The following is a 24,274-nucleotide window of genomic DNA, read 5'->3' as shown; positions in this document are numbered from 1 at the left end:
ACCCATCCTGCCAGGAGTTCACATTTACAGATGGCCTTTTACATGGATGTGAGAGGCTGTGTGTACACGCTTATTGATGGCAGCTTTGTGTGAAACAGGAAGAGACTAGAAATCATCTAAATGCCCATCTGTAGGGAGTTTGTTTAATGGAATATTATGCAGCTTTAGCCAAAAAGAAGAGTGAGAGATGGGGAAAGGGGAAGGAAAATATTGCCTGTATGTGTTGCCTCATATTTGCATAAGAATTCTTGGCTGGATAAAGACGACACTATGAGCACAGGGGTTTGTGGTGGTGGAGGAAGCCTGTCTGCTATAGACTGACGTCTACTGTAGACTGACGTGTGCTGCGTGATGTTTAGACCACGTGCATGCGTATGTGCATGAGTGTTTAGTTGTATCCGACTCTGTGCGACCCCATGGACTATAGCTCGCCAGACTTCTCTGTCCATGGAATTCTCCAGCAAGAATACTGAAATGGGTTACCCTTTCCTCCAAAAGAGGTTCTTCCCAAGCCAGGGATTGAACCCGAGTCTCTTGCTTCTCCGGCATTGGCAGGCGGATTGTTTACCACTGAGCCACCTGGGAAGCCCAGACCATGTGCATGTGTTTCCTATTCAGAAACTGTAAACCAGAGAAGGGAGTTGATTACAGTCTGTGCAGGAGACTTTGGGGTTGGGCCACATTGAGAAACTCAATGGTGGGGGTGGGGCAAGAAGAGCTTCTTCCAGCCTCCTCCATCACTGTCGTCTCTGTCTCCCATCTCCTGGGAGCCCCTCTCAGCAGCTCAGGGAGCAGGGAGCTTCTCCCTCATCCCCATGGAGGTCTTTGCCCCTGGGTTCCCCAGTCAGACTGGGTGCCAGCAGCCCCTCCTCCCCACGTGCCCACATCCAGCAGGGGCTTTCAGAACCACTGTCTCCTGCTCTTCTTCAGTTGTGAAGTGCCAGAACGTGGCCAGTACCTGCAGGTCCAGGGGAGGGAGGGGATGGCTGGAGCCACAGGGCTGTGGGGAGACAAAGCCTTCAGTCGGGCCTGGCCACATGTGGATTCCTGGAAGTGCGGTGGCTCTTCCTCCCCCTTCTCCCCCAGGCCCCCCTCCCAGTCCCAGGTCCTTGTCACGCACGTGTGCCTTGGGTGCATACCTTCAGTCACGCTCCCTGGTGCCGAGGTTGAGTCCACAGACTGGGGGTGTCCTGCACCACCGACGGTTCTGGAGACAGGGGCCCTTGCCACCCGCCTCCCCCCGACCCTGTGACTGGTCCCTTGAGAGACGGCCGCTGGGCAGCCTGGATGTGGCTGCTCCAATGGACACTCCAGATGGAGCTCATGCTTTCCTGTGTGCCTCCCAGAGTCCCCAGGTGTCATCAGATTATGGACCTGAAACATATTGTGAGCAGTTCATGGGGAGGTTGTGGTGTAGAAAACTCTCCTCCCCACTTTGGAGCTAGGATTTCACTCAGGGGTTGCAGGGGCTTTGTGCTAAAGGGACCACTCCTGTGTGTAGACCAGCTGCCCATGTCCGGATCCCCAAGACCTTCCATCCTGGGCCTGTCCCGCTTGCCTTTGGTGGCCCTGGTGGTGGTCTCTTCCTGCTTTCTCGCCTCCACAGCCCCCACCCCCCATAGCTGTCCATGGTGCTCCCCACGTCATTCTCCCAAAGCACAGAGCCAGCCACGTTACTCCCTGATTCAGAGCTGTCAGCGACCCCGCTGCTTGTGAAGCAACAGCCGGATTCCTTGGGTGCATTCTCTGCTGGGCCCGGCCTTTCCCACCTTTCCTCTCACCACTCCTCCCATCTCCTCTCTGGCCTCTCTTGGCTGGCAATGCCCCCTACTTGGGAAGGCCCAGGGGCTCCCCCATCTGCTTGAGCACAGGTCAACCCCAGCCTTTGCACTTCCTTGTTCCCTGCCTGGAGCACTGTGCCCCAAGACCCCACAGGTCTCAGCATCGTCCTCCACTGAGGCCCCGCCATCCGCCTTACCTTGTCCTGTCTGTTTTCTCAATCCCTCTCTGGCATCAGCTGATTCAGACATGTGTGGGCTGCTCCTCTCCCCAGCCTCCTTGAGTGAGAGCAGAACAGAACAGGACAGCGGTCTCGCCACCACTGCCCACCGTGCCCTCAGCACACATCGTGTGCACTGTCGGAACTTCATAAAGCTGCATAGGCAGCGACGCAGCCTCTGGCCCCAACTCTCAGGTGGCTCCCAGCTCATGTAGGAGGCATGTGAACGTGTGCGCATGCACAACCCGGGTGCTACGGCACCCTCACTGGCTCCTTTATTCCTCGAGCGTGGAGCCTGTGCCCCAGTCTTTAGATTGCCTCTGCCATTCTCCCCCTACCCGCACCTCAGTCCCTGAGACAGCACCCCACGGCAGGCACAGTACAGTCTGGAGGCCCAGGAGGAGGAGGGAGACAGCCAAGCCCCGTTCTGATGCTCACCCCCCATGTCAGCACGAGACACACCCCGACTGAGAAGAGGAGCCTGAGTCCACGTGCTCTCTGCCCCCAGGGGACCCAAGGCCTTTCCTCCTGACCCCAGCTTTTCTCCTGACCCCAGGCCCTGCGGGCTCCCGGTGGAGAGACTACAGCGCCTTGGCCATCATCATGGCAGGGATCGCGTTTGGCTTTCACCAGCTCTACAAGGTAAGCCGCCCTCCCCGCACCCCTGTGGTGCTGCCCTGAGCATGGGGACAGCAGTGGGCCTGCACGTGGAGGCTGAGTGCCCAGATGAACATGCTTTCTGGAGGGGCGTCCGGGTCAAGTCCTGGTCCTGTCCCCACCCAGGTGGGTGCGCTCAGGGCCTTCAGACCCGCCTCACCTGCAGAATCTCTCCTCCAAGTCCCTGTCTGCTGCACAGGGTGACGGGGCCCATGACACGGAGCCATGTCAAGTACTGAGGACGTTGCCCGGCATGCTCTGAGCAGGCTAGACCCTTTTAAAAGACAGAACAATATGCAGTTAAGATCACAGAGGCTGGAGCCGGCTGCCAGTGTCACATCTGGCCCTGCCATCGGCAGCTGTGTGACCGCAGGCTCGGCGGGCTCACCTGTGAAACGGCACAGGAGGACCTGCCTCAAGAGGCTGTGGTGATGCTCACAGCAGCTGGGCTCCTCTGGAAAGGACTGTGTTCCCAGCACGTCGCAGGCACTCTGTACCCTCTTGTTCCACCTGAATATTTAACACCAGCTTTGAGAAACTCAGTGTGATCATATTTTCTACTTTTTCCTCCTGTATATTTTGTTGGCTTCCATGTAAATCTAGGGTTTTTCACGGTCTTCATAGTCAGCCCTCAGGTCCCCAGAGTTCACTGCTTCCAGCAGAGCTGCAGGCGTGAAGTAACATTTACTTCCTTGACGCCAGATCCTGATCAGACACTAGTGACCACGTAGTGACTTTGATTTGAAGCAAGCGAATGTTTTTTAGAAGATGCAGAGCCAGGGTAGGTAAAATAGAGACAAGGTAAACTGGTGGCTGGAGGACTTAACCTCTGCCAGTCCTGCAGAGAGAGATTCCTTTCTTTCTGAGGCCACCTGCAACTCCATCCCTTGTTTGGAGATTTTAAAAGAAAAGAATCTGAACTATTGGCTATACTCCCAATATAAAATAAAAAGTCTGGGAAAAAAAAAAGAAAAAGACTCTGAATGAATATCCAGACTCGTGCCATAACTTTGTTTGTTTCGCTGCTCCGCGCATCTTGTGAGGTCTTAGTCTCCCAACCAGGGATCAAACCTGTGCCCCCTGTATGGAAGCTTGGAGTCCTAATCAGTGGACCCCCCGGGGATTCCCTCAGGTTGTAACTTTTAGCACATGGAACATGTTTTCGCATTGCTTCCTGGGACTCTTTTTAATTTTGGACTGAAGTGAAGTTGATCTTTTCAGTGTAACATTTATTCTTGAAGTTGGAAGTTTCCACCTTAGACATCAGGAAGCAGGATGTTGGTGGGTCCCAGGACTGCTTGCTCTGACACCGTGCATCTACTCTCCCTGTGTGCTCAAAGCCTGTCGACTCCAGTCCCTAAGTGTATACAGTCACTAGGAAGGAGGAAAGGCTGAGACAGAACTATCCATTCCTGTCCTGGCTCTGCTGAGCAGGACCCACTTAGTCATGTGGCTGCCCTCGGGCAGCCTGTGATCTGGTGGAAAGAGAAGGCGTGGCTCCCCTTGGAGCTGAACAGAGATAGCATCAGTTGTTTCCACCAAGCTCTGATCTTCAGTCTCTGCTTTAAGAAAGGAGAGACAGAAAAGATCAGTCACGATGATGACAAGAGAATTTTAAAAATACCTGCTAAATTAAAAAGCGAGAAAGAGAGGTAAGCTCTCATTTTATAAATACCTAAAGATTCAGGGTGGGAATGTGTTCCTTTCCTTGGAATTTTTGATCTTCGAAATGGAGTTTTTAGTCCTTTACATGTATAGAATTTCTTGAATTTCATACTTAGGAAATTTCCAACCTGGAACATAAGGCTACATTTGATGAGTTTCAGCTAAGTTGTGGGTAATAAACTAACACAGTGGTTGGAAAACACTTTGCAAAATAGGAAGTGCTTCCCTACGTGTCCTAAATAGTGGTTTTCGCTCAGGAGTTGCTCTTGAAATGAGCTCTCCCACAAGCCCCTGTGAGAGGCCCCCTCTCCCTCCCCCAGTACAGAAGCCTTAATGGAGCAGTTGCTGTCTTTTCCTGTCTGCGGCTTAGATGGGATGAGAACCAAAGTCTGCTTTGGTCATACTTGCCAGTTACCACCTCTGCCAGGCCCACACCGGGCACCCCTGGTACCACCCCAGAAAGCCTGGCGAGTGGTCTCAGGCCCCTGAGATGGGCGGATGCCAAGTCATGAGATTGTGGAGTTTGGAGCCCGGATTCTTTCATCCAGCAGTCCCAGTGGGCAGCTTGCCGTCCACCTCCACCCTGCACACCTCCGAGCTGGCCACCAGTCAGCGGCTACACCCCACCTGCCTTCTTCCTGAATGTTCCAGGACTCTCATCTTCACCTCGTCTGGGCCCCTTGTTTGGTTTGCTCCGCAGCACCCACTTCCTTTTCCCCTCATGGTCAGTTTCTCCCACTTCTGCCCCTTCCTCCCCCTCTGCCCAGTGTCTCCATTTTGGGAGAATCCAGCTACATTTAACTCTTACCTGAAGGAAGCCTGTTCACAGGATACAAGACTTTTAGAAAAGACTGGGTGTGACTGCCCTGCAGATCTACTGTGGGTTTTGATCTTGTTTCTTCAATAATTTCTAAGTTTTACTCACTTCTTTCTGAATGGATAATTCGTTCCCTTGGTGCAGGATGTGAAAGGTTCAGAAAAATGTACCGCAAACTTCCCTCCCGTTCCTCCGTGGAAGCCACCAGTGGTACCACTTTCCTGTATAACCTTCTACAGTCTTATCATACAACTTCTAAAGTAGAATTCTGAGTATTCTTGGCCACAGAAACTCTATATATAGCACCATTTAAAAAACTGAAAGAACACGAAAGTGCTCCATCGCAGTCGGTCAGATTGATTTTTTTGTGTCCCCGTTCCCTCCTCTTGGTCCCGGCTCAGGAGTTTTCACATGGTTCTACTCGCAGCCTTTCTAACTTTCGGATGTCTTGTTCACTTACGGCGTCGGCCTAGGGTTTCCAAGGCCCAGGGGTGATGGAGAGGAAGTTGGCGGGTGGAATTGGAACACTGGTTGGGGAGTCACCCCGGGTACGTATCCATCCCTCACGCACCCCCTACTCCCTGCAGAAGTACCTGCTCCCCCTCATCATGGGCGGCCGGGAGGACCGGAAGCAGCTGGAGCGGATGGAGGCAAGTCTGTCGGAGCTGAGTGGCAGTGTGGCCCAGACAGGTAAAGATTAATGACTCCATCAAGTCACCCCTCAAAGCCTTCTCCGAGCAGCCCCTTCTCTGCCCCCTCCCCTCTTCCCTCCGTCTCCACTTTATGTGGTGACTTCATTTATCTGCTCTGAGAATCTGTTCACATTTGCAAATGAAGCCGCCGTCATTTCGGTTTAATTTGAAATTGCTTGTTTACTGTCGGCGCGGCCTCAATTAATTATGTTTTTACGGAAAGGCTCCCAACCTCAGAATATTAATAAGGGGAATAAAATGACAGCCTTTCTAAGGGCTGTAAAGTTCATTTTTAATTTCTGCTTCCATGAGGTTTTCAGGGGGGTTTTCAGCAATTTCCCCCCTTCTCTCTAAGAATCCCACGCAGGGTCAAGAGAGGCTGTAATTACTGCGGCTCCGGGGACCCCGGCCACCTCCTCTGTCATCGACTCCACGGGGCCCGCGTTCATTACCCAGTGCCCCACTGGTGGCCCAGATTAGCTGGGACCTGTCGCTCCAGAGGTGGTTTTTCCTCCTATATAAGCTTGTTTACTAGATGGAGGCTCAGAATCTAAAAACTTGGGTACAGAGAGAGCTGCCTGTCCCAGACTGGAGTCTGCCCCTCAGGGGCGTGTCTGTGTAGCCCCCAGAAACCCTCCGGGGCCCAGACCCTGCTGGCAAGTCTCCTCGAGACTGACAGTGGATAGGGAGCACCAGCAGCCTTGGGGTTTGGGTGGGGAGGGCAGGAGGGAGCTGTATGGAAACGAGATTGGCAGTTTTTAACCACTTCTGGATGCTGTGGATCTGAGCTGTATGCCTCCCAGATTTGGAGACTCTGCTTTGAGTTCTACAAGGACACAGTGAGGCACAGGAGATGAGGGAGGCAGGCAGTCCCGAGGTTGTAAGAGCCAAGCAAATCATAAGCAGATATAATTAGAGGGGAGAGGTTTTGGACGGATATACTGTTGACCATGGACAACTGCACAATAGAAAGATAAAGTAGAAATACTAGAGGTTAGATACAGTGCAGGTAGATTACCCAGAGTGCAGATGAATTATATGGATTGCTGGAGGGCGGGGGGATGTCTGCAGATAAATTAGAGGCAGCGGCTCATAGGTGTGTGGACAGAAGGGGGAATCTTCATGTATCATTAACAGAGATGCGCCTGCTCTCTCCTCCCAGTGACTCAGTTACAGATGACCCTTGCCTCAGTCCAGGAGCTGCTGATTCAGCAGCAGCAGAAAGTCCAGGAGCTGGCCCATGAACTGGCCACAGCCAAGGTACTTGTCCCTGACCCTCCGGCCCCTTCAAGCTCTTCTTGCTCATCCTTGTGCCCAGTTCATTGTGCATCTGATGCCCTCTTCTGATGCCGGTTACACTGCTCTTGAGAAAGGAGGTGGTCACCAGGCAGGCGATACAGCATTCAGTGACAAGGGCTTTCCTTTCTGTCTCCGAGGCCCACCCCCATGACCCACACAATACAGTTCTGGTGGTAGCTGGTATAGACACGGGATGGTCTCCACCTCTAAGTTAGGTCACAGGCCCCAACGTTGCCAAGAACAGTTCCAGGGAACAGGGTGGGAGAAGGGTGCCCAGGCCCTGGGCTAAAATGTGGCTGTTGCCAAGTTCTCTAAACCCTGGTCTTGGGGTCTGGTAACCCCTGAAAGATGCAGACCCACCTAGGATGACCGAGGCGGGTTCATTGCCTCAACTTCCCATATCTGGAACCCCCATGGCAATATCAGATCCTGGGATCAGACTGCCCAGGTTAAAGCTCTGTGCCACGTGCTGGCTATGTAACCACAGACAAGTCGCTTGCCATCTCTGATTCTCAGTTTCCTTGCCTGTAAAATGGATCTGTAACCCTGCCTCCCTCATTGTGTGCACCTGCTAGGAACAGTGCCTGGCTCCTGTCAGCTTCCAGAATCGCAGCTTCTTGGTCTGGGCTCTGTGCATGTGTGTCACAGTCTTCCGGACACAGCCTGGCCCAGGAGACAGTGGTCCACGGCGTCTGCTGCCCTCCCTACTCCATCCCCACCTCCCATGTAGCTTTCTGGCTGCTTCCATGCAACTCTCACCCCAAGGAGAGAGAGGTGGCTTCCTCCAGGAGAGCCCCACTTGAGCATGCCGCTCGAGGTCCCTGTGCTCTTGAGAAGAGGGTGCCTGGGAATCCCCTCGTGGGGTGCCTCACCCTCGGAGGTGCTGCCTCTGCACATGGGCATGATTACCAGTGGCCACTGCCAGCCACCACGCACCCTCCCCATGGGCGGCAGTCCATAAAGCAGCCAGGGAGGGGCTGACAGCCCGTGCCCTGCTCCCCTCCATTATCTGTGGGAGCGGCGGCCTGCCAGTGGCCAGAAGCCATTCCGGAAATTGGAAAATTGTTTTCAGACCCTAAGCATTGAGATCAAGACCACATGTTGCTTTTTAGAGGGGAGGGGACCCCAGGATGGCGTTGGTGGTTGAGAGCTGCCCCTGGGAGTTTCTTGGGCTTGTTTCCTTGATGTGCCCCCCACCCCAGCCCCTCATTTTCTCCGCTGAAGCCAGGCTCACTGGTCTAAATCCATATGTGTGTGACTTCGGTTACCCCATAAACCAGAGACTCAGAGCTGTGTTTTCTCAGCTGTAATGTAAGTTTTTATATCTGGCTTCCAAACTCCTACTGCAGCACTGTAAAAAATTAAAAAGAAGAGCGTTAAGTAATTAAAAAACCTACATAAAACTGAAGGCTGGGAGTTTTCTACAACTGTTTTTTTTTTTTAAGAGACTGGCTAAAAAGCCCCAGATGTCAGATTTTATTTCTAAATCCTGGCATCTGGCACCAGATGCGTTGGGAAATTTGAGTCCTTTGTCGGCCGGTGAGTGGAAATTGTTCCCTTGTTAATGGGCTGCGATAGCTTTCAGGGCCTCTGAGAAGCCAGCACAGTGGCTGCTGGATCTGTGCTGTCTGGTGGTCTGGAGCATGGACCCCGAGGGGATGTGTGTGGGCGGTAGGCGTCTGTGTGTGCTCGCTCCAGGCTGCCCCCTCTCAGGCAGGGGCTTCTCCCTGCCAGTGTGCCCAGCCAGACTGCTTGCTGGGGCTTCCCTGTTGGCTCAGTTGGTAAAGAATCCACCTGCAATGCATGAGACCCGGGTTCGATCCCTGGGTTGGGAAGATCCCCTGGAAAAGGAAATGGCAACCCACTCCAGTATTCTTGCCTGGAGAATCCCGTGGACAGAGGAGCCTGGTGGGCTACAGTCCACGGGGTCGCAAGAGTTGAACATGACTTGCCGACTAAACCACCATTAGGCTGCTTGCCTGGGTGGTACCCACAGCAGCCCCCACTCTACCTCATAGCCCCCGCAGGCTGGCGGGAATGTGTGGAACCCCTCTGTTCTGCTAGCCTGGGGTTCCCCACTTTCTCCTGAACTTACGGCCCAGGGATTTTTGTGTCAGGTGTGAACAGTGGTATCAAGGGGCAGGAGCCTTGCATCTGGAGGCGGCCTCTGGCCTGGAGGCCTGAGTCCCACATACCTGGAATTGGCCTCCAAGTACCTCACAGGCAGCTGGGCCACAGGCAGCTCCCATCTGGGGGATCACTGTTTTGGCTTTCCTCTCCTCCATTTATCCCAACAAGATTTGCTGAAGAAAGGTGTGGTTCTCTGAAGTTTACATGGAAAGTGATGTCAGAATTCAAAGGAGAAGTTGTGGGGAGGAGGCTGGCATTTGTCCAGGGTTGTTGTGGCTATTTCCCCTGTGGGCCCTCCTCCAGATCAGTGTCTTTCTCTCTGCGGAGCCTCAGGGTCATCCCAAAGAACGCATGTCAGTGGGCCGCCCGACTCGGGGCTCCTGGCTTTGCAGGCGGTAGGGCCTGATGTCACAGCAGTGTGGGGCAGGGCACCCAGGTGAAGCCTGCCTTCAGGGTTGATTAAGAGTGGGGGCCGGGGGATGGGCCAGGCAGGTGCTCAGGTGTCCCCTTGACCCTCCACGGCAGCTCCAGTTTCCAGGCCCTGTGGTTGGAGGTGGTTGCCTGTCTCAACCCCAGGGCTCCCATGGGTGTGTGTGTGTGGGGGTGTGATCTCTGCGGGGAGAAGGACTTAGGTGGAAGGAGTAGTTGGTGTAGAGATGGAATTTATCTTCTTAGTTTGGTTTTAATGGAACGTTTCAGACACGCATGGAGTAGCGGGCCACTCAGTGAACCTACAAGCTCTGGCCACGCGGTGCAGCCGCTGCCTCGGGCCTGTCCTGCCTGAGGTTATTCTGAAGCACATTCCAGACAGCGTATCATTTCACACTGCAGACACTTCAGTTTGTATCTGTAAAAGATGAGGGCTCTCTTGTTGTATTTTTTCATAACCAGGATACCAGTTACACCTGAATACATGTCATGTTTCCCTAAGATCGTCAGCTATCCAAATAGAGTTGCAAGGATGTTTGTTTTAAGGGAGTTGTCATTTCAGCAGAGATCCAGGCAAGCAGACCCCAGAACAGGACGCAGGAAACCTTCCCGAGGGGGTTGGGTCCTCCTGCCGTCTCAGCGTCTGAGTTTGGAGGGGTGGGAGGGAGGTGCCACACTGATCCTCAGTCCCCTTTGTTGTGACTTTCAGGCCACCACGTCCACCAACTGGATCCTGGAGTCCCAGAACATCAATGAACTCAAGTCGGAAATTAACTCCTTGAAGGGGCTTCTTTTGAATCGGTAGGAGCTGCAAAGGTGTGGGCTTCTGTTCTGCTCTCCACCTGGGACTGGAGGAGGGAGCTCTTGGGCCCATCCAGCTGTTGCCGTCGTGGGTGGTGGTGGGGCATCTCCTGGGGCAGGGGCGCCCCGTGTTTCCCACCCCGGATGAGCTGCATCATTCAGCTGCGTCATGGAGTTTGGGAATCTCTGGCGATTTTACCTACCCTCCCCGGCAAGTTCCTCCCTCCCTACTTTAGGAGTGACCGTCTGAAGGGCCCACAAGAGTTTTGAGATACAAACAGTTCTCAGCCCTGTCCATACCTGGTCAGGGACAGCTGGAGCCAGAGCAGGACCTTGAGCAGAGGAGAGCATCCCCACCTTCCCAGCAGGGCCACTCTCTCTGTCCTCAGTCCTGGCTGGAGCTCTCAGTGACAGCTGGGTCCCAGAGAAGGATTCCTCCGAGGGCCAGAAGCGATTGATTTCAAGGCAGAGGGCTGCACAGCACCCGTTCCCCACCCCTGGCTCCTGTGGTCTCCCTGTGCCCCTCTGCAGGGACAGCACCAGTGCAGCCCCAATAGGAGGGCGACCAACTTGTCCAGGCTTGCCCAGGCCCGCCTGGTTTTAAAGCTGAGAGTCCTGTGTCCTGGGCTCCCGGGACAGTTGGCCACCCCACCTGCAGAGTGCCCCAGGGCTTAGTGGGTGGCTGAATGAGGCTGCGCTTCACTCCAGGTCCAGGATGGGGGCCTGGTAGGGTCTTGTGATCACAACCGAAAGACCCAGTTCTCCAAGGCACCCACATTCAGGCTTTCTGTGGGGACAAAATTGTGGCCTTAGGAGAGGTGTGGCTGAGCTTGGGGTGCCAGTGGGCTGCCCCTCGGGGATGTGGTGAACACCGAGGCCCTGGCGGTGGGCTTCACATGGCAGGGTCTGAGGGGAAGGACTGTCTGGGACCAGAGCTGGCAGGCAGCCCAGAAAGCAGCAGGCCTTTGTCCTCTGGGCTCAGGCCGGGGTGGTCTGGTCCCACCTGTCCTCGAGCTTGATTTCGCCATTGCCAAGCGGACCTGACTTCCCAGGTCTGGGCTGGGTTGGCTGCCAGCCCATGGCTCAGGGCGGGGATACGGGAGTGGGAAGGGAGGGCTGGCTCTTCTGTCAAGTGTTGAGCTTAGAAGTTTTCTAGAAAAGTTGAGGTTTGATGTCTCTGACCCTGTGGCCCAGGCCAGGCTCTGCTCCACCCGTCTTTGCTCAGACCAAATTAGAGTGGAGGCCCAGGGGTCTGGGGCTCCAGGCTTTTGCCCTCAGCCCTTGCTCGCTGCCCTTCCCAGGGCTAGAGACTGGACACTGCTGTGAGGACCGGAGGGAACGGGCTCTGGGGTGTGGCAGGCTCCCCAGGGCCGACTCTCCTGCAGCTGCCAGGGAGGGTGGGCCTAGGCCCCAGGCAGAGGGTCCGCAGATGGCACTGAGTGGGAACGGTACTCTCCTGTCCCCTATGGGCTGGCCCTGGCCCTGCTCACCGTCCACTAGCGTTGGCATTCCGGAGGGGCAGCTCTGCTGAGGGCAAACCCGGCCGTCTTCTCCCTCCTCTACCAGGAGGCAGTTCCCGCCCTCCCCGTCGGCCCCGAAGATCCCCTCCTGGCAGATCCCTGTCAAGTCGCCCTCGCCCTCCAGCCCCGCAGCGGTGAACCACCATAGCAGCAGCGACATCTCGCCCGTCAGCAACGAGTCCACGTCGTCCTCGCCCGTGAAGGAGGGCCACAGCCCCGAGGGCTCCACGGCCACGTACCACCTGCTGGGCCCCCAGGAGGAGGGCGAGGGGGTGGTGGACGTCAAGGGCCAGGTGAGGATGGAGGTGCAGGGCGAGGAGGAGAAGAGGGAGGACGAGGAAGATGAGGAGGACGAGGACGTGAGCCGCGTGGACGAGGAGGACTGCCTGGGGGTGCAGAGGGAGGACCGCCGGGGTGGGGACGGGCAGATCAACGAGCAGGTGGAGAAGCTGCGGCGGCCGGAGGGTGCCAGCAACGAGAGCGAGCGGGACTAGGCGGCCTGGGGGGCGGGGCCCGGAGCCGGGCAGGGCCCAGGGGGCAGGGCGGGGCCTTGAGCCGGGCGGGGCCCGGGCAACTGAGGGCGGAGCCTGGCCACCCAGCCCGCCCCGGACAGACAGGCCTCTGACCTTGATCTCATTCAGATCGAGGGCTCCGAACTCTGGGCTCAAGCCCCCTCAGCCCCCTCCCAGACAGACGTCCGGTCCAGGGGCGTCAGCTGAGCGTCTTAGCCAACCTAACACCGTGCATGACGAGAGGTAGTTTTATCACCTGACTCCTGACCCTCACAGAGTGGGAGCCTGGGGACCCGGCGTCTGCCGGCCCCTCCCTCTGCCCCGGCCCCCTCTCTGCTTCTCTCCAGTGGCCACGGGGGCCACACTGTCGTGATTCCAAAAGTGACGGCCCTGCGTTCCCCTCCGGGCGAGGGTCCCGCTGGTCCCCCAACCAGGCCCTGCCCGGACAATGCCGCCCGTGTGTGCTTGTCGCAGCCCCAGCCCGGTCGCCCGCCACACGTGACAGTGCACTGCTCGTGACCGCTGGCTTGCCGCATGGTGGCTCCGCTACCGCTCTGGGGAGATGTCCCACCCCACCAGGAGCCAGGCCCAGGGCCCTCCTGTCTATCCCCCGCCCCGCCCCCAAACGTGTTCTTTTGTGTGATCAGGTATAGGTATCAGAATATAAGATCCGACTGTATATAATTGTAATAAATACGAGCTGCCACTATTTAATTCCTGCCTGTGGCTCCCTATCTGCTCACGGCACCCCAGGCCTGGGGGTAGGTCTCGGCCAAGGCCGCACCAGGTGGGTCCCAGGGAGGGGACGTGGGGGTAGGCTCAGGTAGCCCTGTGTTGGGCCTGCCTCCCTCGTCCAGTCTCCCCAACCAGGCAGGTGTCGCCACTGCTCACCCACAGTTGGAGGATGTCGTCCTGGGTCCGGAGCGGCTGCTGCAGGGCGACATTCCGCCCCAGAAGGAGAAGGGACCTCACGTTACTGTATATAGACCTGGTGTGGAGTGTGATGAGCTCGCCTTCCTTAAATGGATGCGTGTGCTCCCAGGAGAGAGTGTCTCGTTCCCTCTTCCTCCCCCGTCTCCACTCCCTCTCACCCTCCCTGTCTCCCTTTAACCTTCACACAGCCTTTAGCTAAACCCAGGAAAATAGCACAAGATGCTCCTTCCGGGGAGTGCCCGGGGCTGTGGCCGTTGGTGCAGGGGTCAGAAGGCCTGGTCCCACCCTGGGCCTCGTGTAGACACAGGCTTTGGAGACAAAGTGCAGGGACCGTGGAGGTGGAGCTGCAGCGGGTATGTACCCTCTGGGGAGTGGGGGGAGGGGTGCCGAGGCCTCCTGACCCACTGCCGGCCTCCCACCCACCCAGCTCTGGGGAGGGAGGAAGCCACAGGCCGAGGGTGAGACACTTGGCAGGCGGGTGTTTTGTCTCAGAAAACATTTCCACTCTCACCCAGGCCCCTTTTTCGGCTCCTGCAGCGAGCTCCTTCCTAACTCTCCATCGGGGGCCCTCACCCTGCCCCTCTTGAGTGTCCAGCCCACTCCCTGGTTTCCCAGGTTCGGTCTTTAAATGCTCATCACCTCACATGGTGTTCCAGCTTGTGCCGCCCAGGGACCCCCTTCTGAGTCACCTCTGCCTCTTGCCACCCCCACAGAAGCCAGGGTTCTCCATCCGCAGGGCCCCCCACCTCATCTGGATACATGACCCAGTTTTGGGAGTCACACAGGCAGACCTGAGGTGACAAGCAGAGAGGGGCTGCCTGCTGGATTGGAAGCACCCCTCGGCCTTGGGAGCTAGAGACAGGGTTCCCCTGTGACCTCCCCGGGGAATGGAAGCCTGTGTCCTGCGTGAGCCATCTCGAGGGCTCCCCCTCTGCTTCGTGACATTTCTCATGGCCTCTCACTTTGCAGAGGTCTCTCCTGCAGTGGGACCAGGCAGGGGGTCAGAGGGCAGACAGCCTGGGACAGAGACGCAGCCAGAGCTGCTGGCATGGGGGCCGCAGGGCATCGCAGGGCACATCTTCCCCAACCTGGGGAGTCAGGGGTCTCTCGGGTCCCCAAACTCACTGTGGGAGAAAGGGATGGAAACCTGGGCCTGGGGGACCTTTGCCCTGTGGGTCTCGAGCGACGATTTCAGCTTTTGAGGACAGAGAATCTGGCGTGATTTCAGGGAGAAAAAAAACCCCTCCCCAAAACTGCGTGAGTGCTGCCTAATAAAGGCAGCTGCTGGACGGAGGGAAAACAGCCCTTTGAAAAAAAAAGTCTTTCATTAGAAAAATAATGCATTTCATCCAAATAAGGTAAAAATATTTGGAATGGGGCAGAAGTGAGCAGCAGGCAGCGCCTGTCAGGCCCTTTCTGGAAGGGAGAAGATTATTAAACTCAATTACAAAGTATTTTTGTAAAGTGTCTTTTAAGAGAGAACTCACCCCGGTGCTCAGAGGCTGCAGGACGGCCCTCTGGCCCCTGAGGTCTCACCAGCGGCCCCGGGTATTTGTGGGCTCTGCCTTGGGCAGGGTCCTCCCTTGGGCAGCCCCCTCTCCCTTGCTCCTTGCGATGCCCCCAGAACAGGCGAGGCAGCCGCTTCTGCCCTGTCTGCCCTGGCCAGTCGGCTTCCTTCCGCGAGGGCTGAGCCGTCGTCGGTGTCCTGGGACACCCTGGCGGGGAAGAGAAGCGTTCTCAGCGAGGGGAGAGGGAGAAGGATGCTGAGCTTGTAAAATGTTCTCTTTTTCGTGCTCTGGAGGTTCATGTCAGGTGTTCAAACAGTCCAGCCTGTATCGAAGGACTGGAGGGGACAGAACCCCTCTTGGGTCTCTCCACTTGGTTTCACAGGTGTGTGGTTGTAGTCTGTCTCTCTTTTTGTCTTTTTTAATAAAAACGGGAAGTTGCTCTTCAGTGTTGTGTGGCTTGCTTGTCTCCCGGAAAGTAAAGCGTGTGTCTCCATGAGGCGCACCTCAGTTGGGAGGAGAGGGCTTCTCTGGAAGGCGTCTCTCCTGGGACCCAGCCAGGACTTAGGTGCTGCTTCTTGGGCTTCGGCCTAGAACCTGCCTCTCCTCTGGTGAGCCCTGCCTCAGACCCAGCCCTGCCCCAGACCAAGACTCAAGCTCTGCCCACAGAGGACGAAGGGCAGCAGACAGGGGACTGGCCTGACACCTGATCCTCAGGAGTGTACTTAACCCTTAGTGTTTCTTCACCTGTTTGTTGACAGTTGTTTCTGCCAAGGCACCCAAAGAAGAGGGTCGCCGTCTCCAGATAGCAGGCAGGAAGGCGCCAGGAAGGTGGCAGTGGCTCCAGCCTCAGGTGAACCGCTCACCTGGGTGTAGACCCAGTCCTGACCGACCCCTCCCTGCCCCGGACACCTCTCTGGCCCCTGCTTCTTCATCCTGCACAGGTGTGTCCCATCCTGGGATCGATCACCCCCTGCTAAGTTCAGACATCTCCAGGGTGCCTGAGGTGATGGTGTGTGACCACCACCTTCTCCCCCAAGAGCTGGCCCAGCCCCTCCCCACACCACGCCCTCCCTCTGGTTCCATTCTAATCCAGAAGTGGAGTTTAAATCTCCAGCCGGGTTGTGCTTTTCCCTGAGTGGTGAACAAACCTGACCAGTTTACTTTCATCAAGCACTTTAAAGCTTTTGCTGTCCTAGCAGAGGCGGTGAGATTTTATCATTTCATAAGGAGGCTGCCTGAAGCCTTCCCTGGCCTGACCCGTCTGGGAGGACCTTCTTCATAATGAGGAGGCCATGTTTAAAACTCATCTTGGAAACTCAGGTGTCCATCCCTCCCATCCTAGCCCAGTAGGTCCGGGAGGCTGTTTCCAGGTCATTAGTTCCAGGGTGCCCTGTAGACTCAGTGTGCATCAGGGAGGCTCTCTAGGCAGGGCTGAGGGGCTGGGGGTCCTCTGTGGGGGAAAAAGCCTTGGACTTTCTGAGGCCCTGGTGTTTCCCCCAAGTGGTGTGGGTGAGGGGCTCACAGGAGAAGCCGCTGGGTCCGGGCCTGTGCTGACTGTGTGCCCCTGGAAGGTGCGCCCCTGGGAGGCACATCCTGTCCACCCCTCCTGCGAGGGTGGCACAGGCCCGGTCCCTGTTCATTCCCCAGGACGCCAGCTGGTCCGAGGGGACCTGCTTCCTAGAGGCCTTCCTGGGGGCGACAGCACTTCACTACCCCTGTGCCCGGGCCGGGACCAAGGCTCCCCAAGGGGCCAAAGCCACCTCTCATGAAGGCTAACGGGACAACAGGCTGTCTTGGCCCGGGGTCCAGGTGGGCTGAGGCCCAGTTGCCCATGAATGCTGAGGCCTGACTCCATGGGTGACTCAGCCACTGGTAGCACCCAAGCAGGGCCAGGTTTGTGGGAGGTGGCAGGCCACTGAGCTCAGCATGAGCCTGTGCAGCTGGTTCTGGCTCTTTCCAAGAGGTTACAAAACTCTTGAATTTGCCCCAGTTTTGGTGTAGGAGCATCACACCACCACAGCTAGTTAAACCCCAGAATGAAAACATGTTTTACTGCAATTCCTACTGAGTCCAACAAGCCATAGGGAGTACTGCGGGACCCAGGCCACCCTGCACCCTGAGGCAGGGCGCCGGCTTCCCACCCCCGCCCCCGCCCCGCCCCGCCCTCCTGGGGGCGGGTCACTCTGTCTCAGGGGGCGGTGCCTGGGGCTCAGGGCTGTGGGCTGACCTGGGTGCAGCTTGCTCCTGTGTCCCAGGTCCCTGTCTCCCTGAGATCTTCTGAGGGGTGCCCTGAGGCCCAGCCCACCCTTCCCTGGGTCCTGTCTTGTCCTGAGTGGAGCTTAAAAGCTAGTCCTGCCTTCAGCTAGGCTGAGCCTCCTCTTTACCCATGTTTGGGTCTCCCAAGGTCCATCCGGCCCCAGGAGACCTGGGGGCAGCTGCAGAGGGGGCAATTTTTGGGGTCTTCCCCCCACCCTCAACCTGGAGTTGGAGCCTCTGTGGGCCCTGCCCCCGCGGCAGTGCCCAAATGGAGCCCTGTGGTTGCAGCACCCACCCACCCGGCTGAGGGCTGAGGTCGGAGCCTGGCTCCCTGCCTTCCCTCAGGCCCCGCGGGAGGGCTGCTCGGCCCACCAGGGCCTGTGAAGCTCCAGTAATGGTTTTAATTTGTTGAACTTGTGTTTTAGCCCATAAATTAGTCACTGTTTTATTTAACAGAATCAAGATATCCACAAACAATAGGCGAGTTCCAACTTGAACATTTTAATAAGACAGAAAAAAGTATATATTTTCGCGTCTGTTACAAACATATTTATGTAAATAGCCTGTGGGCTGCGTTCCAGGAGGAAAGAAGGGAAGGGCCCTCTGTGCTGGGGCTGGGTTAGAGAAGAGGCTTTCACAGTGGAAAAGTGACCATGTTGACTGGGGCCCTGGGAGCCGTGCAGCCCCCTCAGCCGTGCCCCCTGCGGTCCTGGGTGGGGAGGTGACACCTGGCTGAGGTGTCACCTTCCAGCCCCTCTGTCTCTCCCCAGGAAAGGGGCGACCTCCTTGCAAGGATGTGACATCGAGTGAGAGGCTCCACCTTTGAAGGTGGAGGAGCCTGGAGGCCCAGCACATGTCACATCTCCTCCCCCAGGCCCTGAATGCCTGGCCACCTGGATGGAGGTGAACTCAGGGCAAGGCTGGCAAGATGGTGCAGAGAAGGAGGTTTATTGAGACGCAAGCCACCACCGGGCTAAGGAAGAGGCCTGCTCTGGGCAGGGCCTGACTGGAGTGCTCACGCCACCCATGCTTCTGAGGGAGCCCCAGCCATGGTGCCACCAGAGCTGGCAACTCGGGCCTGGGGCTGGTGGCTACAGACTCAGGCATCAGCCCCCTCCGGCTCTGCCCCTGTGTGCTCCTGGCAGGAGCCGAGCCAGCATCCGGATCGGATCCGGGTACGCGCTGTTCCCAGCCCGGGCAGGTCCCTGCAGGAAGGAGGAAGGAGCCGAGGGAGGAGGCAGAGGGAGGACCCTGCCAAACGCCTGCCCAGTAGCTGGCTGCTTGGAGAGAGGGCTGGCCAGGGTGGGGGCCTGGGAGCCCCTGGTGCCATGCTGGAGGCCTGAGGCGTCTAGGCCAGGTAGCTTCTCAGTCTCCATGGGGCCTTCAGGCAGGGCTGGGCCCAAGCCCCCCACACCTCTGTTCCCAGCCACCCAGGATCACTTGGCCCCATCCCAGAGGTGAAACTGGGCTGCCCCCTTCCCTGCCAGCGTTGAAGGGTGACAGACACCCTCCTCCCCTCCCTGCCTTGGCACAGGGAGCCCGGGCCTCCATGGAGGCTGTGCCGCCCTGCACAGCTGGGTCACTGCCAGCCGCTTGGGGCCGATTTCAAAAATAAAAGATAACTTGATAGATTTTTTTTTTCCAGTTTTTATTGAGTGAAAATGTCAAACCTTGCATCAGTCATGCAAAAAAAAAAAAATCAAATAAATAAAACACATATATTAAATTTCTAATAGCACTAAATTCAAGTGGAAAAATATTCAGTTCTTAATAACCAGGTGCCGAGGAGACCAGATTCAAGTAATCAGAGCACACGCTGTTCAGTTCGGTTTTCACGTTCTGCATTTTCGTCTCAAAACCTCTCTATATATCTCTATATATCTATATATGTATATACATATAGATATATACACACACATATGTGCATACATATTATTTTATATTTATATATATACACATACATAGTTATAAAACATTAAAAAGAGCATTGGTGGATCAAGCATTGTTTTCCCCACAGAAAGAAAATAAAACAAAAATTACACATTAAAATTCAAAATGAGCTAGCAATGGCTTATAGTCCTAGTGTGCAATATGAAGGTTACAAAAGGCTAGACTTCGCACTGTCGGCATCTTCTTTTTTTTTTTCTTTTTTTTTTTTTGATTTTGCTACATTGAAAAAAAATTTTTTTTTCCTTTACAAAACTCCTTCCACAGACTCCACGGTTCTGTGGCCGGGCACAAAGTCTGGGCGAATGCTCAGCAGCAGCACATGGTGCCCACAGAATTCAGGAGGCTCTGGTAGGGGCTGTTCTAGAAAACCACTTGTTTCCTGTTGAATCAGGTACATCCGGCTCACCACTCGCTCCTGCGCTCTCTCCAGTTCAGATGGTCCTGGCTTTCTGGCTGTGGGCAGCCAGGAGGACAAAAAAAGAAAAAAAATGGGAAGAGAAGAAAAGAAAAAGCAAACGACTGCCCTGTCAACCTCCAACAGCTGGGTCAAGCTTCCCCTGGAGACCCAGGGGTAGGAGGCGATGGTGATAGCCCCTCCCCCAGGCTGGACCTAGAGCTCTCCCTGTGGCCATGTCACAGGGTCCAACTAAGATGGGGCACGTGGACTGACCTGGAGAGAAGGTGAACAGGAGAGGTGCCCTCGGTCCCTGTCACCATCAGAGCCATTGGCTGGGTGTTTGCCTGGCAGGTGGGGGCTGGCCCTGGGGTAGGTGACCTCATCGTTGAAGGGGGCGGTAATGGGGGACAGGGGTGTATTTTGCAAAGGGAACCAAATCTGGGTGGGTTGAACCAGCAAAGAAGTATCCCAAACAAAATAATAAAACAAACTGGAAAAAAAAAAAAGCCCTATAAAGCCACACGCATAACCAATAGAGAAAAACTCAAATGTTAAATTAACTACAAACTTGTATCAACAATAATCGTCCTTTTTTCTTGTCTCTACAAAATTCAAGTTAAAAGTTGGAATCACGCAGCTCCCATCAGTGCTAGTGTAAAGACAGACAGCCTCAACCTGGTTAAGGCCTCTAACTAAACGCTAAACAAAACCCCACGTGAGCAATTGCACTCGGGTCTCCAACCTCAGGGCTGGTCCGGAGGCGGTCTGTGCTCTGGGCACCCGCCTGCTTTTTTTATTTTGTTCTGTGTAGAATAATAAACCTTTACAGGAAAAATACTGTACAACTTCCTCGAATTTTTTTCCATGTTGACTATTAAAGCCCCAAACAGTCGCATCCTTCCTGTTTTTACCACCTGGGTGGCGAAGACCCCCTGAGGGCTCAGCACCCCAGCACCGGCTGGCAGGCAGCGGGTAGGCCGAGGCGCGCCCTTCCCAGGCCCCGCGCTGGGGGCCGAGTGCCCCGGAGCCCTCAGCTCGGCCAGTTCCAGGAGGTTCCCTCCGCGGTCCCTGTAGTGTCTCCCGCCGGCCGCCTCCTGCCCCGCCCTCCCCCGGGGCCAGGAGGGAGGGTCTTAGCTGCACGAATGGGAGGCCCTGCAGATGCTACAGGTGCCCACCCGCCTCCGGGGGTACGGGGCAGGGGTCACGGTGACCCCCGGCGCCCGTCCCAGCCCTGAGCAATGAGGAATCCCAGCGGCGCGGCGTGGGGTGGGGGGTGGGGGGCGGCAGGGTCAGCGCCCGCCTCCCCCTCCGGGGCCCCTGTCCCACCCCGGACAAGAGCACCTTCTGTTTCCCTGAAGAAGATCCCCGGACCGCGGCGGAGGAGGGTCCCGCCCGGGCAGCTTCAGTCCTGCCGGCCGCCGAGCTGCCGCGCGGGCGGGCGGGCGCGGGGGCGGCCCCGAAGCACCAGAGGGAGGCCCCCCGCCTCTGTCCTGAGACGGACTTGGGGTCCGGAAGCACCGGCGGGGCGCACGGGCCCACCCGGGCCGGAGCGCCTCCCGACGCCGGGACGCGGCCGACACCTAGCTCTGGACAAGGGAAGCTTTACAGATAAATACCGTTTCTTACAAAATTAATAATAATAACAATAACAATAGAATAAAGCGGCAAGATCCCGAGGGCGCCGCGCGCGCCCGGCCCCCCGACGCGCCCCCCGCCCGGCGGCTACGGAGAGGCGGCGGCGGGCGCGGGCCCGGGGGGCGCGGGGGCGCCGAGGGCCGCCAGCTCCGGGCTCCGCGCCCCCGGCCCCGCCGCCACGGCCGGCGCCTCGAGCAGCGACTCCTCCGAGTCGGTGCGCAGGTCCTCGTCGTCCTCGTCGTCGTCCTCGTCGTCGTCCTCGTCGTCGTCCTCCTCGTCGTCGTCGTCGTCGTCGTCCGCCTCCTCGTTCAGCTCCAGCTCCTCCTCGTCGTCCTCCTGCGACGACTCGCCGGCCGCGGGGCCGGACGCGGCGGGGCCGACGCGGGGCCCCGGGGCGTTGGGCGGGCCGGGGTCGTCGCTCGGCCCCAGCGCCGGCCCGGGCAGGAAGAGCAGGGCGGCGGCGGCGGGCTCGGCGCCGGGCGGGGGCGCGCCGTCCAGGCCGGCGGCGGCGGCGGCGGCGGCGGCGGCAGGGCCGGGCGCGGGGCCCTCGGGGCTGGGGGAGGCGGCGGGCGGCTCGCCGCGCTCCTGCTTCTCGTGCTTGCGCTTGTGCGAGTCCATCTGCGACATGCCCACGACCGTGTGGCGGCAGCCGGGGTAGGTGCAGTGGAAGTGCGAGCACTTGAGCTTGTACTTGCAGTCGGGCACGGCGCAGTCGGCGCTCGAGCTGAACTGGCAGAAGCCCGCCGCGCTGATCACGTCCTGCTTGCCGTGGTGCTTGCGGTGCGCCGTGACCTTGGTGCTGTCGGTGCAGCGGAAGCGGCAGCGCAGGCAGTGGAAGTGCGTGCTGCTCCCCGAGAAGGGGCAGTCGGCGAAGTGGCAGCTGAGCGAGGCCTTGAAGCGCTTGAAGTCGTCCAGCACCAGGTTGTCCACGCGGTCGTGGTGCTGCGCGTGCTTGTACATGTGCGTGCGCCCGCAGAACTTGTAGCCGCAGTTCTCGCGCGTGCAATGGTAGTGGGTGACCTTGAGCGAGAACTGGCAGGCCGCGTCCTTGCAGTCCTCGTAGAGGTCGAAGCGCCTGAAGCCCTCGAGCATCATGCCCTCATCCAGCATCTTGCGTGAGGAAGCAGTCTTGCGCCTCTTGCCAAACGGAGACATGTCCTCAATGATCCAGAAGCGCTTTTTGGCCCCCGAGGCTGTCGGCATGGAGATGGTGTTCCCTGGGGAGGGGGGCTTGGTCAGCGCGGGCACCATTCCCAGGATCACACTCACTCGTGGCCCCTGATCCTGGCTCGCTGGCCAGGGGGCTGCACTGGAGGACAACCCCTTGGTTCCCCGTGGCTCCCGGGCCTCTCTGGTGACCCGCCCCTCAGGATAGCCGGGGGAGCCCCAGGCTTCCCCCTTAGTCATCCCTGTCTGCAGGCTGACCGCACAGGCGTCCACCCTCGTGGGTGGCAGAGCATGCAGCTCTGGGGGATGTGGTGGCTGCTTCCTGGTCCGTTTGGGTGGGAAGTGAGGACACGTCCTGGCGCTAATTGAAGCTGAAGGGGGAATCTAGGTCGGCAGTGTAATTACCCAAGTTGGACCAGGGCCAGACGCCATCATGCGCCTGCCTCTAATGAGGGACAGGCCGGCTCCTTCTCCCTCCTGCTAACCAGTTTCCCGGGCTGCCCGCCTGTCTGCGCCTGGGACCAGCCTGTTTGCCACAGGAATGCCGAGCGCCTTGGAACTGTTGGCAGCAGTAACTCCCTGCCTCACGTGCAACCTTCTCCTTGGTACCAGAAGGTTCTTTAATGTCTTGGGCTGAGAGAGGGCAGCTCTGCTGAGCAGCCAGGACTGGAGCACAGGCTTGGCCAGCAGATGGGCCACACTTGTGGTCTCCCACCTGGTCCCAACTGCCTCACTGGGCTCAGGATGCCCTGTTGCCACCCACGAATACGCTGTTTGGTCATGCATCCGTGACCACTTTCTGCACAGGCAGCTGGGGAAAGGGCGGCTGTCCCGGTCACTCCCTGCTCCACGCCCCAGGCCTGCCCCCCCTCCCCCACAGTGGACAGGGTGGGCACCCTCCAGGCTCCCCCAACACGTTGACCCACCCAGCCCTCCCTGAACCTGTCTAGAACGCCCACCCCAGGCACCAGGCTTCAGTACCACCCATCGTGGGAACAGACCCAATCCTCCCCCATCCCAGCCCCTCAGCAGGTGGAGAGAAACAAGGACTGTGATGGACTGGGGTACCCAGCACAAGGCAAGGGAGGGTCTGGGGCCTGGGGATCCAGGTGGGTGAGGAGTAGCTGCTTTGGATCTGAAGTCACTGGTTATGCCAGCGACAGAACAGGGGCTGAACTCCATGAGGGGGAACCCTCTGCAGTGCTCTTTGCCAGCCCCCTGGGGAAGAACAAATGGAAGCTGGGGTGGTGCAGCAAAGGACAGGGGCAGGCAGGTCCTGTGCCTGCTGGGCAGTAGGTACAGGGTGAGGCCGGGAGCCACCTCTGCTATGAAGCACTGCCCAGAGCTCAGGCCTCATCCTGTGTGGCTCCAGGGATGGGGGTTCAGCTTGGTGTCAGGATCCTCCAAACCTGGGCAGGTCCCAGACATCAGGAACTTTCCAAGAACATCTCTGTCCCTCCCTCGTCCTGGGTCCTGGGTGAATGCCCCAGAGCACAGGGGACAGGCTCTGCTTTGCTGCAGGATTGGGGGGAATGGGGTGGGCATGGCCATCCCGGGGTTCTGGCCAGTAGCTGAGATGGGGTGAGCCCCAGGGAGCCCTGGTGGTGATCTTCTGGCCTGCTCGTTGCTGAGCAGGAGCCGAGAGAAGGTGTCCTTGGGACAGGGGCCAGGCTCTCTGGTCTCGGGTGGGGTGGGGGAGAGGTGGGGCTGGGCTGTGAGGAGAGCAGGGTGGCCCTGTCCTTGGCCTGGCAGGCCAAAGACAAGGGCCAGATCCTGGACCATGGCCTTGGGGCTTGGCCAGGGTGATAAGACAGCGGTGGAGAAGGTGTGTGTGAGTTACCTGCGGCGTCCTGAACTAGGGGGGCATCACTTTTTACTGGAGATGGAGTGGCAGTGACGGGCGGGAA

General features: G+C 57.6%; 2 protein-coding genes across 5 annotated transcripts in view; one reads left to right on the top strand and one right to left on the bottom strand.

Annotated features, from left to right (window-relative positions):
- The window catches only part of PEX14 (peroxisomal biogenesis factor 14), a 142,037-nt gene extending 126,630 nt beyond the window's left edge, over positions 1-15,407 (top strand). Inside the window, exons 5-9 of one of the 2 annotated variants that reach the window (XM_018060359.1) lie at positions 2,556-2,641; positions 5,726-5,828; positions 6,993-7,090; positions 10,398-10,489; positions 12,056-15,407. In XM_018060359.1, coding sequence (XP_017915848.1) covers positions 2,556-2,641; positions 5,726-5,828; positions 6,993-7,090; positions 10,398-10,489; positions 12,056-12,503 — 827 coding nt within the window. In that variant the 3' untranslated portion in view covers positions 12,504-15,407. Of the gene's footprint in view, positions 1-2,507; positions 2,642-5,725; positions 5,829-6,992; positions 7,091-10,397; positions 10,490-12,055 lie in introns of both variants that reach the window. The other variant, XM_018060358.1, reaches the window with a different exon arrangement.
- CASZ1 (castor zinc finger 1) overlaps positions 17,699-24,274 on the bottom strand; it is a 155,716-nt gene continuing 149,140 nt past the window's right edge. For all 3 annotated transcript variants that reach the window (XM_018060355.1, XM_018060356.1, XM_018060354.1), the window contains one exon: positions 17,699-22,417. In XM_018060355.1, coding sequence (XP_017915844.1) covers positions 21,288-22,417 — 1,130 coding nt within the window. In that variant the 3' untranslated portion in view covers positions 17,699-21,287. The remainder of the gene's footprint in view (positions 22,418-24,274) is intronic.

The sequence above is a fragment of the Capra hircus genome, chromosome 16 (assembly GCF_001704415.2).
Source record: "Capra hircus breed San Clemente chromosome 16, ASM170441v1, whole genome shotgun sequence".
NCBI lineage: Eukaryota > Metazoa > Chordata > Mammalia > Artiodactyla > Bovidae > Capra > Capra hircus.
Note: the sequence above shows the minus strand (reverse complement) of the source record. Positions and strands in the feature narration are given on the sequence as shown.